The following is a 16,020-nucleotide window of genomic DNA, read 5'->3' on the forward strand; positions in this document are numbered from 1 at the left end:
TCTTTTTTAACTTTTTTTCAGTCTAATTAACTTAAATTTTGAAACAAAAAGTAAAACTGGAAAAACTGATTTTTTTTTTTGTTTCAAAAGCATTTAAATGAAACATCTTAAAAATACTTTTTTCAAGAATATTTTTAGCTGGGAGATTCGTTGAAACTGACCCATTTTCACAAATAGTCTTGCTTTCAACACCACAGGACTTTTAAATTAAAAAACATTTCACCTAAACATTTCCAACCAGCTCTAAGGTTAAGGGGGTCTAAGTAGGTACAAATATAATTTATGTTGACTTTAAGGATCCTTTTCTTCAAAAGAGTGGTGCAAAGTGGCCTTAGTATAAATTAGAATCATGCTCTTAGTTTTAACTTCTCCGAGCTTGGCATGAAAATAAAATCCATGCATTTTGCAGGTTGGAATGTCTGCAAAGTAGTCAATCTAAATATGTTGTTGGTGGTTTTAAAAAAAAAATTCAAAACAATCTCTAGCAATCTCTGTTTTATATGTAGTTAAGAAAATTAGATTGAACCAAGAAAAATTATTACCAAATTGCAAATTTAGACAAAATAGGAAATGTGCTACTCACAAAAAACTGGTTTCTCTTCAGTACTAACATTTCAAGTCTCCCGGTGACATCTGATCATCCTGAATGAATTCTGTTCATTGTTTTCCTATTTAATCTATCACATTGTGGTTATACAGTAGCACCATATGAAAATACTAAGACCAAATACAAAGTACAGTACATATTGTAAATTCTATGTGTTAATTACATGCTGCAGAACTTCCACCTTTTCAACAAAAGTAATTTCCAACTTCCAAAACCTTGCTGTTATATATCACTAAAAAAACAAACCAAACAAAAAAATCTTGAATATACAGTATACTGCTTTTGACTAAATATGTTATCTACAATTTATAGGACAAACAATCAATTTAAATAGAAAAAGATTTGTTTTACATACAGCAAGAGAGTACAAAAGCACAGCTTTTGTAATTTTGGTAATATTGCAATTTTACAAACATTGCATAGTACGTTTAAGAAAATATTTTCATCTTTTTATATATCTATACACACAAGAAAAAACATTAACATGATAGTTACAAAACAAAACAAAAAATGGTTAGCAGACCTTTTTTGAAGTATGGTTTTAAACAATACAACACTCAAATTCTTACCCAGTTTGCATCTGCATTACAGTGAATCAGCTGATAACTCCAATATTCTAAGTTTGGCTTTTATTTTGTTAACATGTAGGCAATGATTTAGAAACCCTAAAAATATCACAAGTTATTACAGCTGAATATCCTTAACATCCATCATCAACTTCTTTCAGTCCCTATGGCTCTTTCTTCAATCCATACTAAATAGCCCTCTGTTTCTAAATTGGTCTAAAGTGAATTGTGTTATCCAGTTAAACCACTGTGCAAGCAAAACAATGTAAATTATAAATTCAGTTGAAGTAAGCAACTTTTTGGCACATTTTGGAATACACATTCTTTCCTCTTTTCATGATCTCATAATCAGTGAAAGATATGGTTATGTCTAAAGAACAATGTAATTGGACAACACTGACACACTATCCCTCTGGAAAAAAAAATCTACAGCTCAAAATGCTGCACAGAGCAAAAGTACATTACCATTTCATGTTGTAATTACAACTTCTCCTCTCTTCCTTCCAACAGAATAAGTGGAAGCACCCTGTCATACTATTAGAAGTGTCAGTCTTTGGTCTTTAACATTTAACCAGTGAATGAACTGCAGTACAAAACCATACAGGTAACAGTGCTCAAAGAGGTCATTCAATTTTTTTTATTATTTTTTAAACAAGAAAGAGACAGTATCCTTTTCTATTATAACAGGGACATTTTTACAACATATTATACTATAATATATATTAATACATGTAGCTAACAAGGTCTTTTTTATATTTCATTGTGGCCATATGAGCAATTCTGAGGGGGTCAGCCAACTATAAAACCACTTCAGTAGTGCCCAAGCTAACAGGCTAATAAAAAGAGGCAGTATGTGATACATGTATTCATATATTATAAAGCACCTTAGAGGATTTTTTTTTAGCCCCAGGTATTATTTTCCAAATTGGACATTTACTAATTTAAAAGAAAAAAGGTTTAAAAATGCTTTTGGGACTCTCACCCCTGCCCTACATCCGTCACAATGCAATGACCTGGAAATTGGGAAGGTGTTGCCTTAGCCATGACAAGAAGGCGCATACCTTTTCTAAAGAGGGGTATCGGAACATTCAGCCAGTCAAGCAAACTAATTGGGTAAAGGGTTGCAGTTGCTTTATCATGAGCAGAATGGTAGCTAGTATAAATGGCCATAAAAACATTTAAGACACCAAGAGACTAGGCAAGGCAGCAAGGTGACAGGTGGCAAGGACAGCAATAAAAAACATCCTTCGGTTTTGAACATGTGGACTCCTTTAGTTTACACCTCAACTTCATAAAATCAATAGTTGAAATGTAGTGATATCACTCCCTGTTTGTGTGTGATCTATTTGCTGAGAGCATCCACTTGCCCTTCATCGAAAACTAAATACATGGGTATGTGCAACTTTGCATTTTTTTTTTAGCATTATCACCAGTTGAACTGGGAAACAGGGAGAAACAATTTAAAGCATTTTAGGAACTTGTAAATAAGGTTTTCAGTACTGCCAACTCCAAACATTCAAAATTCATGAGTCAGGCCACAAAAATCATGAGATAGGAAAAAAAATGTAAGCCATTCTTGTTATTTTCCTTCTGCCTTTAAAAAAAAAAAAAAGGGTCACATTTTTAAGCTTTTCTCTATAACCTTGAGAGCTAGAAACTTACTTTTTTTTAAAATTAATGCTGAGATTCTTACATATTCACTTGTTTCCAGGAGCTGGGGTTTTAAGTAAAATGTCCAATTTCACAAGACTCACATTAACATTGGCAAGAGTTGGCAACACTGAACATACAAATGCTAGTGGAAAATGAATTCAGTCTTGTAGCCAAAATTAATCTCATCACATAATTCAATTTGTTTTTGCAATGTAATGAATTTCAGTTCACGCAGAAGTAGAATAGTTTATACAAGTTAGGTCATTCAGACAGGGAACCAAAACTCTACCATATGATTCAGGTGACCAGTCATACAGTTCAAATAACATGAATGGAGAATACTCAAGGGAATACTCAGCAAACTATTGCAAGCCGTTCCCACAGGCTGACATTGTTTGCACAAACATTCTGCAATGCACTTTAAACAGCAAAGAAATATTCAGTCTGTTCACAAATACTTTGAGAACAGCACAAAAGGTTAAATTCACTGAATCAATGATTCTCTGCAATTTTTGCCCATCTTTTAAATTACCAGCATACACACTTGGGCACAGGTGATGGAATGTATGAGCTCAGACACACACACTCATTCAGTGGTGTCCTCCTCTCCCTGGAATATCATTTGTCCTGATGAGTTTTACACATACATTCTGTTACCTATGTGCCCAAATGAAAGATCTCTTTCCTCATAAGGTCGTTTGAAGGTCAAGTATACATTAACAGTTCCTACAGTTTTCTTGCAATGCTACAATTCTTTATTTCTTGTATTGCAGAGAATGAGCTTATAGAAAAAGGAAAACAAATGACTAATAACAGAAATATTTTTCTTTATTAAAGACAAGGAATTAAAGTCTCAAAACAAATACTTTAACTCAATAGTTAACAGCTGAAGAAATCTGAGCAAATGAAGTAGTCTATTTAAAATCCTTGTTTGACTATGTAGTAGCAGAGGGGATAGTTCTTCCTTTTCAGTGTAATTCATCCCTACACATAAGACTAGAACAAGGCCAAGTACCTGTGAAGCAGTGTACAGACCTTGTGCTGGTCTTCTGCATAAGGGTGAATGTCACCTGTAGTGAACAAAATAAACCCTATAGATGACACTAAAATAGAAAATTAATCACATTTTTATGGTTGCCAAGTTTCACTTTTTATTTTCTACCCCTCTAATACTACTTTCCCTGACTTCAGAGTTAATTTGAGAGCTAGTCATTGCATTGGTGTTCTTATAGTTAGACACAGCTAAAACTATGAGCTGGGTGGGATAACTGAAAAGATAATATTTAAAAGCACACTTACCTTATTGTTATCAAGTCATCTTCCCACAATAGGAAACATTTTTTATCTGTTTTACATTCCTGGATTCTGCAAGTTTCAAGATACTCTTGTTAAGCAGCAGTGAGACAAATTTATCAACAACATACCAAAGTGTCTTTTGCAGGAGCTCAATTACTAAAAAAAAAAAAAAAAAGGTAATGAAAAATGGAACAGAACTAAGTTCCCAGGTCAGCTAGTCAAAAAGAGAGTTACTATGGAAAGCTGAGGGGAACTATGATAGCTTTATCTAAACACAGACCTGGTGGAGTCAACACAATGTCAATGTACTTGTTAATATTCTATGTCATTTCATATTTGCTCATGGATTTTTAATGCTATCACTTTAAAAACCTTAATAGCAGATGACAAAAGAAAAAAGGATAATAAATCTGAGGGCGCCATTCCAGTTGTAATGGAATTGCTTCTTGGTGTTATGCACTACATTAGTATTATGTGTTTGTATTATGTTCAAATGGCAGCGGATAGACAAGCTATAAATGCTATAAAATGGACAAGATATACCTTTGAAGAGTGTGTCTTTTTTTTGCCAATCATAAAGGTCTTCTGAAAAATACCTATTTGATCAGACAGTTTCATATCATCAGTATTTCCCTCTTTATCCTGTTCTTTTCCAGAACTGAATGTTTTACTTAAAGCAATCACTTCATGTGCAATAACCCACTAATAACTGTGTAAGGCTATTCAGATCTGACAAAACAAGAGTTGATGTGTTTTGAACTCTGGAAATTTAATATTGCTGAGTGCTTGCAAAATTTACCTAAACATACAAAACCCTAGACTTAGAAGACAGAGTAACAACACATTTGTTTTAAAGAAACAAAACTCAGAGGGATTCTGTCTTTTTTTTTTTTTTTTTGTTAAAAACCATGTACTGAATTTTAATTGTTTAGTAAAGCAAGCATCACACAATGCTTCAAAATTTTAAAATTCAGGGATAAAAGTGTACATCCAAAAAGATGAATGGAAAATTGTGCTTTCAGACAGTAAAGTTAATTATCATACAGGGGTTACCTATTCATCTCACGATTGGATTCTGGGCAAATTTGTATAAGTACTGTATATATGTGTGCAGTTCATATCCAGGTCCTGCATAAAACTAAAACTATGTGCTTCACTTCACGTAGCAAAGGCACCTGTGTTATTCTCCCTTTTGGACAAAAGATGATATTATGATCCAGGTTTCCTCATGAAGATTACATTTATTTTTGAATATCTCACTCCCATCTCTACGTTGAGTGGTAACATGAGCCACAAGAGAAGGCAGCGTTGTATTCCTGCTTACACTGGAAGAAGTTGCTCTGCAGGCCATTTGAAGCTTCAGACTTGTCATAAGGGAAACCGAGCAGAACTGTGAAGCAGAGGGACAGTAACAAAAGGCTATTCTGGTGTGAGGAGAAACCGGAGTCATTTCAGCTCCACAAACAGATGTTGCTAGTGGATTGACAAGTAGAGCCTGCTCCTGCCGGGGAAAGATACAGTTTACCATTGGGACAAACGCAGAGCTCATAGATAGTCTGTCGAGGAGTTGAGGAACTAGATGGGGAAGATGAAAAGGAACCCATTGGTAGATTTCCCAGTCGGATTATATCTGCATTTAAAAATATCTGCAGAGGGGGAAAAATAAACAAACAACTGAATTTAATTTCCTTTTCCATCCTTTATATAAAATATTTTAAACTTTATTCTAATGTGCACCTGAGAGATTAATATGAATATCTAAACAACATACATTTCTACTGGTATTGCTTTTGAACACACATTAGTGCACATAATTACAGTCTATGCAAATACCTCAACTCCTCACCCAAGACATTTATTCAACTGTAAGTGGCTGCCCATACAAAAGCTTTCTGAGAATATTTCCTAAACAGGTTGATTTTTCTCTTGTATCTTTTATGATAGAAATTCATTCATTCCATGTAGTAGCATCTCCCTACCTCGAACAATTTGTATTGTAATAAGTGTGAAGTGCTATTAAGGGTCATTCCTTCATGTATTACTTTTAGAAGCAGAAAATTTGTTGTGAAATATGCTAAACTGTATAGTCTTAACAATAACTACGTACACATATTAGTTAAATAATCATATGAGTTCACAAACACTAGATAATGTGCTTACTGGATTTGAAATCAGATTAAAAAGGTTTAAGGTTAAAGTCTTGTTAAGAGCACAATCAAACTATAACCATTTGATTTCTGAACATTGTATCTCAGTCAGAAATGTCCTTTTTACTTTCTCTCATCCAAAACAACACTAAATGTTCTCAGGCTGGCCAGTTTGGAAAGGATGATGTGATCATGAATTTGTTTATAAATAGTTTTATAATGTTTAGAAAGTATTTCAGCCATCTGGCAAATTGCTCAGGGTGGTGAATAAATTAACCACAGTATATGAATCTTCATAAAACAGATGAATAAAATAATAAAAAGATAAGTTCTTCAGAGGGACAGACTGATAGAGAAAAAACATCTGAAAAAAGTGAGCTTTTAGGTGTTTGGGTTTTTTTTTTAATTAATTAGGGATGAACTGAGGAAGATAGTTTGAGTTAGGAAGTTCCACACCAAGCTAAAGCAAGATCAGCCATTGCCCTAGGTGCAACACTGGAAACTCTAAATACCAGAAGGTGTTTCAATGTGGATACATGCTCTTGAGATAGCACTATGAGACTTATGAGGTGGTGGGGATCCTGAAATACTTGCATAGATTCTAGGACTGGAAGGGACCTCGAGAGGTCATTGAGTCCAGTCCCCTGCCCTCATGGCAGGACCAAATACTGTCTAGACCATCCCTGATAGACATTTATCTAACCTACTCTTAAATATCTCCAGAGATGGAGATTCCACAACCTCCCTAGGCAATTTATTCCAGACTTTTTCCTAATGTCCAACCTAGACCTCCCTTGCTGCAGTTTAAGCCCATTGCTTCTTGTTTTATCCTTAGAGGCTAAGGTGAACAAGTTTTCTCCCTCCTCCTTATGACACCCTTTTAGATACCTGAAAACTGCTATCATGTCCCCTCTCAGTCTTCTCTTTTCCAAACTAAACAAACCCAGTTCTTTCAGCCTTCCTTCATAGGTCATGTTCTCAAGACCTTTAATCATTCTTGTTGCTCTTCTCTGGACCCATTCCAATTTCTCCACATCTTTCTTGAAATGCGGTGCCCAGAACTGCACACAATACTCCAGCTGAGGCCTAACCAGAGGCGAGTAGAGTGGAAGAATGACTTCTCGTGTCTTGCTCACAACACACCTGTTAATACATCCCAGAATCATGTTTGCTTTTTTTGCAACAGCATCACACTGTCGACTCATATTTAGCTTGTGGTCCTCTATAACCCCTAGATCCCTTTCTGCCATACTCCTTCCTAGACAGTCTCTTCCCATTCTGTATGTGTGATTTTTTCTTCCTAAGTGGAGCACTTTGCATTTGTCTTTGTTAAACTTCATCCTGTTTACTTCAGACCATTTCTCCAATTTGTCCAGATCATTTTGAATTATGACCCTGTCCTCCAAAGCAGTTGCAATCCCTCCCAGTTTGGTATCATCTGCAAACTTAATAAGCGTACTTTCTATGTCAATATCTAATTCGTTAATGAAGATATTGAACAGAGCCGATCCCAAAACAGACCCCTGCATAACCCCACTTGTTATGCCTTTCCAACAGGATTGGGAACCATTAACAACAGCTCTCTGAGTATGGTTATCCAGCCAATTATGCACCCACCTTATAGTAGCCCCATCTAAATGGTATTTGCCTAGTTTATCAATAAGAATATCATGTGAGACCATATCAAATGCCTTACTAAAGTCTAGTTATACCACATCCACTGCTTCTCCCTTATCCACAAGACTCGTTAGCCTATCAAGGAAAGCTAGAGGCTCAGATACCTCCTCTGTTAGCTCCTTGAGTATTCTACGATGCATTTCATCAGGCCCTGGTGACTTGCAGGCATCTAACTTTTCTAAGTGATTTTTAACTTGTTCTTTTTTTATTTTATCTGCTAAACCTACCCCCTTCCCATTAGCATTCACTATGTTAGGCATTCCTTCAGACTTCTCGGTGAAGACCGAAACAAAGAAGTCATTAAGCATCTCTGCCATTTCCAAGTTTCCTGTTACTGTTTCTCCCTCTTCACTAAGCAGTGGGCCTACCCTGTCTTTGATCTTCCTCTTGCTTCTAATGTATTGATAAAAAGTAGTCGTTTCCCTTTATTCCTGTAGCTAGTTTGAGTTCATTTTGTGTCTTTGCCTTTCTAATCTTGCCCCTGCATTCCTGCATTGTTTGCCTATATTCATCCTTTGTAATCTGTCCTAGTTTCCATTTTTTATATGACTTCTTTTTATTTTTTTATTTTTTTGATCATGCAAGATCTCGTGGTTAAGCCAAGGTGGTCTTTTGCCACATTTTGTATCTTTCCTAACCAGTGGAATAGCTTGCTTTTGGGCCCTTAATAGTGTCCCTTTGAAAAACTGCCAATTCTCCTCAGTTGTTTCTTCCCAGTGCTTTAATATGTTATCTACCACATTATAGGCAGCAAATATATAGAATGCATAATGGCATAGCATATATGCTGCTCCTCAATTCAGTAGGCAAACATTCTTTTATATTCAACACCAGCTGCAAATAGAGAAGCCATGGGAAAGCACCACTAACCCCCTAACGAAAGTGGATGATGATGGGCAGGCTATGATTTATCAGAAAGAAAACCAAGAGGAATTCTACACAGCTAGACGTATCCTACTGTTATATTGTCAGTGAGGAAACTGCAGAAAAACTCTGAAGTTCCTGGTGGGAGGAATGGAACACATTGCTGTATGGGACATATCGTAACCCGCAAGGCAATCAAGTGTGCCCACAAAGAGATCCCCAACTGTCCAAGGAAGACAGATGACCCTTGTTGGAGATTCCATACTAAGAAGAATGGAAAGAACATTCTGCAAGAGGCAAAAAGACAACAGGATGGTGTGCTGTCTTCCAAGAGCCAAGAAAGGGTCAACAGGATAACCTGGGTAGTTATAGGCTTGTCAGACTGACATTACTCCCAGCAAAATAATGAAATACCTGTCAAGGGACTTAATTAATAAAGAATTAAAGGAGGGTAATATAATTAATTACAATCAACATGGGTTTGTAGAAAACAGATTTTTGCCAAACTAACTTGATATACTTTTTGAATGAGATTACAAATTTTGCTGATAAAGGTAATAATGTTTGACTTGGTACCGCACAACACTTTGATCAAGAAACTAGAACAATATAAAAATCAACATAGCATACACTGAATGGATTAAAAGCTGGCTACCCAATTGGTCTCAAAATGCAAGTGTAAATGGGAATTCGTCATTGAGTGGGTGTGTTTCTACTGGGGAGTCACCAGGATTGGTTTTGGCCCTGCACCATTTAACATTTTTATCAGTGACCTGGAGAAAAACATAAAATCATTATTGATAAAAGTTTGTAGATAACACAAAGACTGGGAGGTATTAGTAAATAATGAAGAGGACAGACCAGTCTAGATTACTGGGTAAACTGGAAGCAAACAACAATATGCGTTTCAATATACTCATAGGACATGGGACTCTATTCTGGGAAGCAAGGATTCTAAGAAAGACTTGAGGGTCACAATAGATAATCAACTGAACATGTGATCCTAGTGCAATGCTGTGGTCAAAAGAACTAATATGATCCTTCCCTGTATAAACAGGGGAATATTGAATAGGACTAGAGATGTGTCACAGAGTAAACTGGCCCTTTCAGACTAGAGGGGACCAGAAAACCTGGCTCCAGGAATGTTGGAATAAACTTAAAAATGGTCTTGTTGCAGGCAGACAGGAAACAGTCCTGATGAATTAGTAGATGGATGGGAAAAACCAGGACATTGTCCCTTTAAGGCCCCTGGACCAGGATCCTGTACAGAAGGATGGGGGCAAGGCTCCCCTCTCTCCTGAACACCTGGACAGGAATGTCTCCAAAAGAGGGCTGTATATATGCTGCCTTATCCCTCAGAACAGAAAGTGCCGTGACAGGGGGAAGGATGCCAGAGCCAGTAGGCTGAGCTCCTGCTAGGAAGGACAGCATCACGGGTCCATAAAGAACAGTCTGGGGTAGAATAAGAGCTCCGTATGCAAAAGAAGAACCTGAGATGAGTTTGAACTATTGTGTTTATTTTGGAAACATTGAGGACCACTGTGCACTGCTTTCACCTATTAACCCAGCCCCATGTGGTGGTGAGGGGTAGTCCAAAGAAATACTCCGAGGAGTTCCTAAGTGGCCCTGAATAGGGGAAACAGAGTGAGCATGCTGCAGAGTCACCTCTGGCTAAAAGTGGGTGGTCAATAAATAGCAACCCTGCTACAAGAGATGATATTGCCTCCGTATTTGGCACTGGTGTGACTGCTGCTGGAATACCGTGTCCAGTTCTGCTGTCCATAATTCAAGAAGGACTTTGATAAATTGGAATGTTCAGAGAAGAGGCATGAAAATCATTAAAGGATTGGAAAACATTCCTTAAAGGAGCATAAGTTATTAAATTTATCAAAAAGACGATGAAAGGGTGACAATTACAATCTAAAGTACCCACAATACAGGGGTATTCATTCTAGCAGGCAAAGGTATAACAAAATCAAATGACTGAAGTTGAACCTAGACAAATTTCAGACTAGAAATAAAGTATAAATGTTTAACAGTGAGGGTAATTAATCAGTAGTGCAACTTCACCAGGACTGTGGTACGTTCTCTATCACTGGAAATTTTTAAATCAAGATGTTTTTCTAAATAATATGCTCTAGTTCAAACAGGAATTAATTTAGGGAAATTCCATGTCCTTATAATCTAGACTTCTGGATTTATAATCTATGAATCTATCATGGTCTTTTTTATATCATTGTAGCTATAGTTGTGCAGAATGTCAATGTAGGTATGTTGTACTGCTGTAGATGGGAACTTCAATGGAATTACCCTGGTGTAAGTCAGAAGAGAATCTGCTGCAATTATTTTTTCTAGTCATCTGAAGATTTGGAATGTTGCTTAACTTTAATTTCTACTTCAGGTTTCACACTGCGATGCTGTGACAACTTGATTTTGGTTTTGCTACAATATAGAAAGCAGCATTTTTGTTTTCTTCCTGTGATTAATTGCTATGAGGCATACATTTGGCAATGCAATATGACATCATGCAAATGGAGTGGTAAAGAAGAAAGGGCAATACTACATTATTGTCTGACAAGACAGCGTTGTGATATAATGATCTTCATAAGGAACAACTCAAAGCAAAGTGAACCTTTTGATAAAAAAAAGATCCAAACCTCAATGGGAATTCATAAAAGAGCATACTCTAGCTATGAGAAATGTTTAAAAGAGTTAGAACTACTAGCAGGGATGTGTTTACGGTAAAATTATGTTGAGTCTCCTAGGATTTGGGCAAAAAGATTATGAAATTCTTTGATTTTTTCATGTTCAGTAGCAATACTGTGACAAAGTGCTTTCTTACATTAGCTCTGGATGTTAGTTAAATGCTTTCCTTTTGAAAATTATGTACCACAGGTAAGTTTTTTGTTACAGTAGTTCACAAATCATATCTTGGCCAGAGCCAGGCATGACATGACATGACATGCACAGAGAAAAAAGGACAATTTCCAGTGGAAGCATACAAGATATTTGACTAGACAGAAAAACAATATGAAAAAAGCTATTACATTAAAACAAAATATTTTAACAGTCTAAATAAAAAACAAAACAAAGGGTTTCAAAACTGTTCTGAGCCAAATTCCCCAGCTATTATAATCCCCACTTCGGCAAAATTCCTGTTGACATCAATTTTCAGAATTTTATAGATTCATAGATTCATAGATTCTAGGACTGGAAGGGACCTCGAGAGGTCATCAAGTCTAGTCCCCTGCCTGCATGGCAGGACCAAATACTGTCTAGACCATCCCTGATAGACATTTATCTAACCTACTCTTAAATATCTCCAGAGATGGAGATTCCACAACCTCCCTAGGCAATTTATTCCAGTGTTTAACCACCCTGACAGTTAGGAACTTTTTCCTAATGTCCAACCTAGACCTCCCTTGCTGCAGTTTAAACACATTGCTTCTTGTTCTATCCTTAGAGGCTAAGGTGAACAAGTTTTCTCCCTCCTCCTTATGACACCCTTTTAAATACCTGAAAACTGCTATCATGTCCCCTCTCAGTCTTCTCTTTTCCAAACTAAACAAACCCAATTCTTTCAGCCTTCCTTCATAGGTCATGTTCTCAAGACCTTTAATCATTCTTGTTGCTCTTCTCTGGACCCTTTCCAATTTCTCCACATCTTTTTTGAAATGCGGTGCCCAGAACTGGACACAATACTCCAGCTGAGGCCTTTTGTTGAAGTAAGGACTCAGAGAGAGCTGAAGGGATATGCTGTGAGATTTTCACTGCAGCTCTGGCTCCTCAATGCCATAAGGATTCTCCCAGCACATGAACAGTAGAAAACAGCTGTAAAGCTCCCTTCCAAGGACTCCCTTGCAAGTCCTATGGGGCATGCCTAGGGTCAGGAAGGTGCAAAGGTGTCTTAAAGATACCAATATAGCCCACTCTCCACCCAGGGTCTTTTGTAATTATAAACAGTAAGATTCATCAGCATTTGAGATTGTGACTGACCCCCTAGATCAGCAGTTTCCAGCCTGGGGGCCAAACATATAATACCACAAAGGTCAAGGGATCACAGTCAATACTGTGGGGCAGATTTTTTGCGGTGTTAAGTTTCCAAACCACCTGTAGTTTCCTGGCTGAGGATTCCCCTGTACAAACCACATGGGAAAGTGCTAATGAATAACCTCCCAAATCTAAATAGCCCTAAACTCTGCCTTGTAAAAGAACTGAATGTGTGTTCCCCTTCTGTGAAAGAGACCAGCGAAACTAAGCTGTTAGCTATAATCTGTTCAGTGAGCGCTGCTCAACTTTGTTTATCCTAGTGTTTTGTTAACGTCTGTTATGTGTTTGGTGGAGGCAGGGGAGATGAAACAGATTAGCCACTGTACATAATAGTGAGATCTAAGGTGGAAGCTTCAATTGTCTCTGAGGATGTGACTTAGTGGTAAACAATAATTTGATTTTAGTATTAAAATATTCAGGTAGCTAAGTCAGGGCCGCCCAGAGGATTCAGGGGGTCTGGGGTCTTTGGTGGCGGGTCCCGAAGCGGAAGGACCCCCCGCCATGGGTCATCGGGGCACTTCGGCGGCGGGTCCTGGAGTGGAAGAACCCCCCACAACGGGTCTTCGGGGCACTGCGGTGGTGGGTCCCGGGGCAGAAGGACTCCCCGCCGCCGAATTGCCCCCGAAGACCCTGAGCGGAAGAAGCTTCGAGAGCCCGGGCTCCGCAAGAGTTTTCCGGGGCCCCCGGAGCAAGTGAAGGACCCCTTTCCAGGAGCCCCGAAAAACTCTCGTGGGGGCCCCTGCAGGGCCCAGGGCCTGGGGCAAATTGCCTCACTTGCCCCCCACCTCTGGGCGGCTCTGAGCTAAGCTGATTTTGTTGCCATAGGGAAATTCTCTAAGTGGGGTCTGTTACTCAATAGACAGCGAGCTACCTCCTTAGATTCATCTTTTAGGACTTATACGGATAGATCATCTGCTGTATTAATTTGATGATTTGACTAAATGTATTGCTTAATTTCAATATTGCTGTTAACTTGTCTATTTGCTCTTATTTTGACCTCAGTTTAACTTAATTGTTGAACCCTTGGTTAGTTTACAGTAGTTTAGCCTTAGTGGTAAGTTTTGATTTATTTGTTGTTTGTTGATTAACTTTAATAACAATTTATTAAAAGGATATTAAGTCATCTTTCTCTCAATAAGCAACTTGAGCCAGAATTATTGAAAATCTCTGGTGGATATCAGCCAATTCACCTAGAAACCTAATCTGTTTTGTTCTCACAAACTCTACCGAGTACAATGGATCTATGCTGATTTACACCAACTGAGGATTTGGCCCAGGGTTGGGTCTCTTCTGTGCATTAGTTTGCATATGTTATTGTTTTGTAAGCACAGATGGTTGTTTTCACAAATTGGGTCACTAGGCTCCCATCAGTGCAGTTTTCACATGTAGGTATGTTTGAAAATGCAAGTTTAGCACCCAAACTGTTGCCCTTTAACATTCTATTCCCACACAGCCCATTCCTTCAAAGAACTATTAGAGCTTGTCAAAAAAAATTTCCAATACAGCAAGAATTTTAAAGATTTTGAAAAAAAAATCCTGTCCTGAAAGTCAAAATCTCAAGAATTTTCATGAATTGGTAATTGAAAAAATATTCAGATTGGGTCAGTCAATTTTCTTTTGATAATTTTGAACCATTTTGTTTCCACTTCGATCTTTTTAATTTAACATTTTTTTTTTACTATTCATTAACTTAAATGTTAAATGAAAAGTTGTTTGGAAGCAAATATCAGAACTTTTCATTTTGAAAATGTCAAAATGGGCTAGTCTGATGATTTTGAAGTTTGGTTTTGTTTTGGTTTCAACCAATTGGCATTTTTTGATGAAAAAAAGGTTTCATTGAAAAGTTCCTCACCAGCTCTACTGATTACATTCCTACCTAACAGAGGTGACACATAATTAGTTAAAATTTACAAAGCGATCTTAAGATGAAAAACAGAATACAATTGTTAAGCATTATTTTGAAGGGTGATCCAATAGAATATGAAGGGTGATCCAATAGAATAGCTGTCTACTGCTTATTTGTTCTCCCAATTCTGTTTATCACTAATTTTTAATGAATTCACTTCAGGCATTATTTCATCCCTGAAATTATAGTTGCCTTCAAACAGTCATTTCTACTCTGGCAACACTAAAGCCAGGCAAAGAAAAGTCATTCAATTTCAAGGAGGACTTAGAAATTTCAAAGGCTGGATTTGTTCCAATGCAGAACAAAATCCACAAATTTCAAAATTCTCTGCAAAAGGAAATGGAGCACTAGCTCTGGGGTAGACTGCCTGGTGACTCGCTCCAGAGCTGTGGACTCTGAAAGCCAAGCATTCCCTGCTCCAAAACAAACCACCACATGGGCTGTTTCCTGGAACCCTGTATGCGGAGGAGCCATGAACCTTAAGAACTGGGGCTTCCAGGCTCCCTATCAGCCCACCAGGTGGCTGTCAAGGAGTTGGGAGCCTGGAAGCTGCTATTAGGTAGGCTGGTAGGAAACCTGCCTGATAGGCTTAGTTCTGTTGGAACTCCATCAGAAATAAACCCTCTCCGCAAAAATGTTTTGATTTTGATGAATCAGGAAATTCCAAAAAAAAACAAAACAAAAAACATTTCACTCGAATTTTTCCAGCCAGCTGTAGTCCTAGCCTTCACTGTCAACAGATCAGGTAGCTCAGACTTCTTTCCAAACTTACTGGACCAGATAATATAGAGCCATATAAATATTTAGATGACTACAGTGAATTCTGATCTCAGTTACACAGATATAAATCTGGAGTGACTCTGTTTACTTCAATGGAATTTTCACAAGTGTAACTAAAATTGGAGTTTGACCCAATAATTATAATTCTTTTATTGAATGATATTTATTTTGATGAATAAGTCACAGAAGCCAAAAGATATTAAGGACAAAAAGCCACAGAAGATCAGGAGAAAAGTGTACTGTCAACTGTTTTGTAAGGTTTGAAAAGATACAAATAATGGTGTTTCAACCACTTCCTTGGGGATAGTCAACAGTCTCACAGTGAGATATTTAGGAAATATATCCTAATATTTAGCATAATTTGTAATGTCATTATTATTATGGTAGTAGTTAGAGGCCCGAGACAGGGATTGGGCCCCATTATGCTAGGCAATGTATAAATAAAAAAAACCAAAGACAATCCTCTGCCCAAGA

At 37.4% G+C, this 16,020-nt stretch overlaps 1 protein-coding gene across 2 annotated transcripts in view; it reads right to left on the bottom strand.

Annotated features, from left to right (window-relative positions):
* Nucleotides 1–1,844: 1,844 nt before the first annotated feature.
* Nucleotides 1,845–16,020, bottom strand: part of SGCZ (sarcoglycan zeta) — a 393,503-nt gene continuing 379,327 nt past the window's right edge. For both annotated transcript variants that reach the window (XM_054028998.1, XM_054028999.1), the window contains exon 7: nucleotides 1,845–5,768. In XM_054028998.1, the coding sequence (XP_053884973.1) occupies nucleotides 5,574–5,768 (195 nt within the window). In that variant the 3' untranslated portion in view covers nucleotides 1,845–5,573. The remainder of the gene's footprint in view (nucleotides 5,769–16,020) is intronic.

Source organism: Malaclemys terrapin, chromosome 5 (assembly GCF_027887155.1).
Source record: "Malaclemys terrapin pileata isolate rMalTer1 chromosome 5, rMalTer1.hap1, whole genome shotgun sequence".
In the NCBI taxonomy this organism is placed as follows: Eukaryota; Metazoa; Chordata; order Testudines; family Emydidae; genus Malaclemys; species Malaclemys terrapin.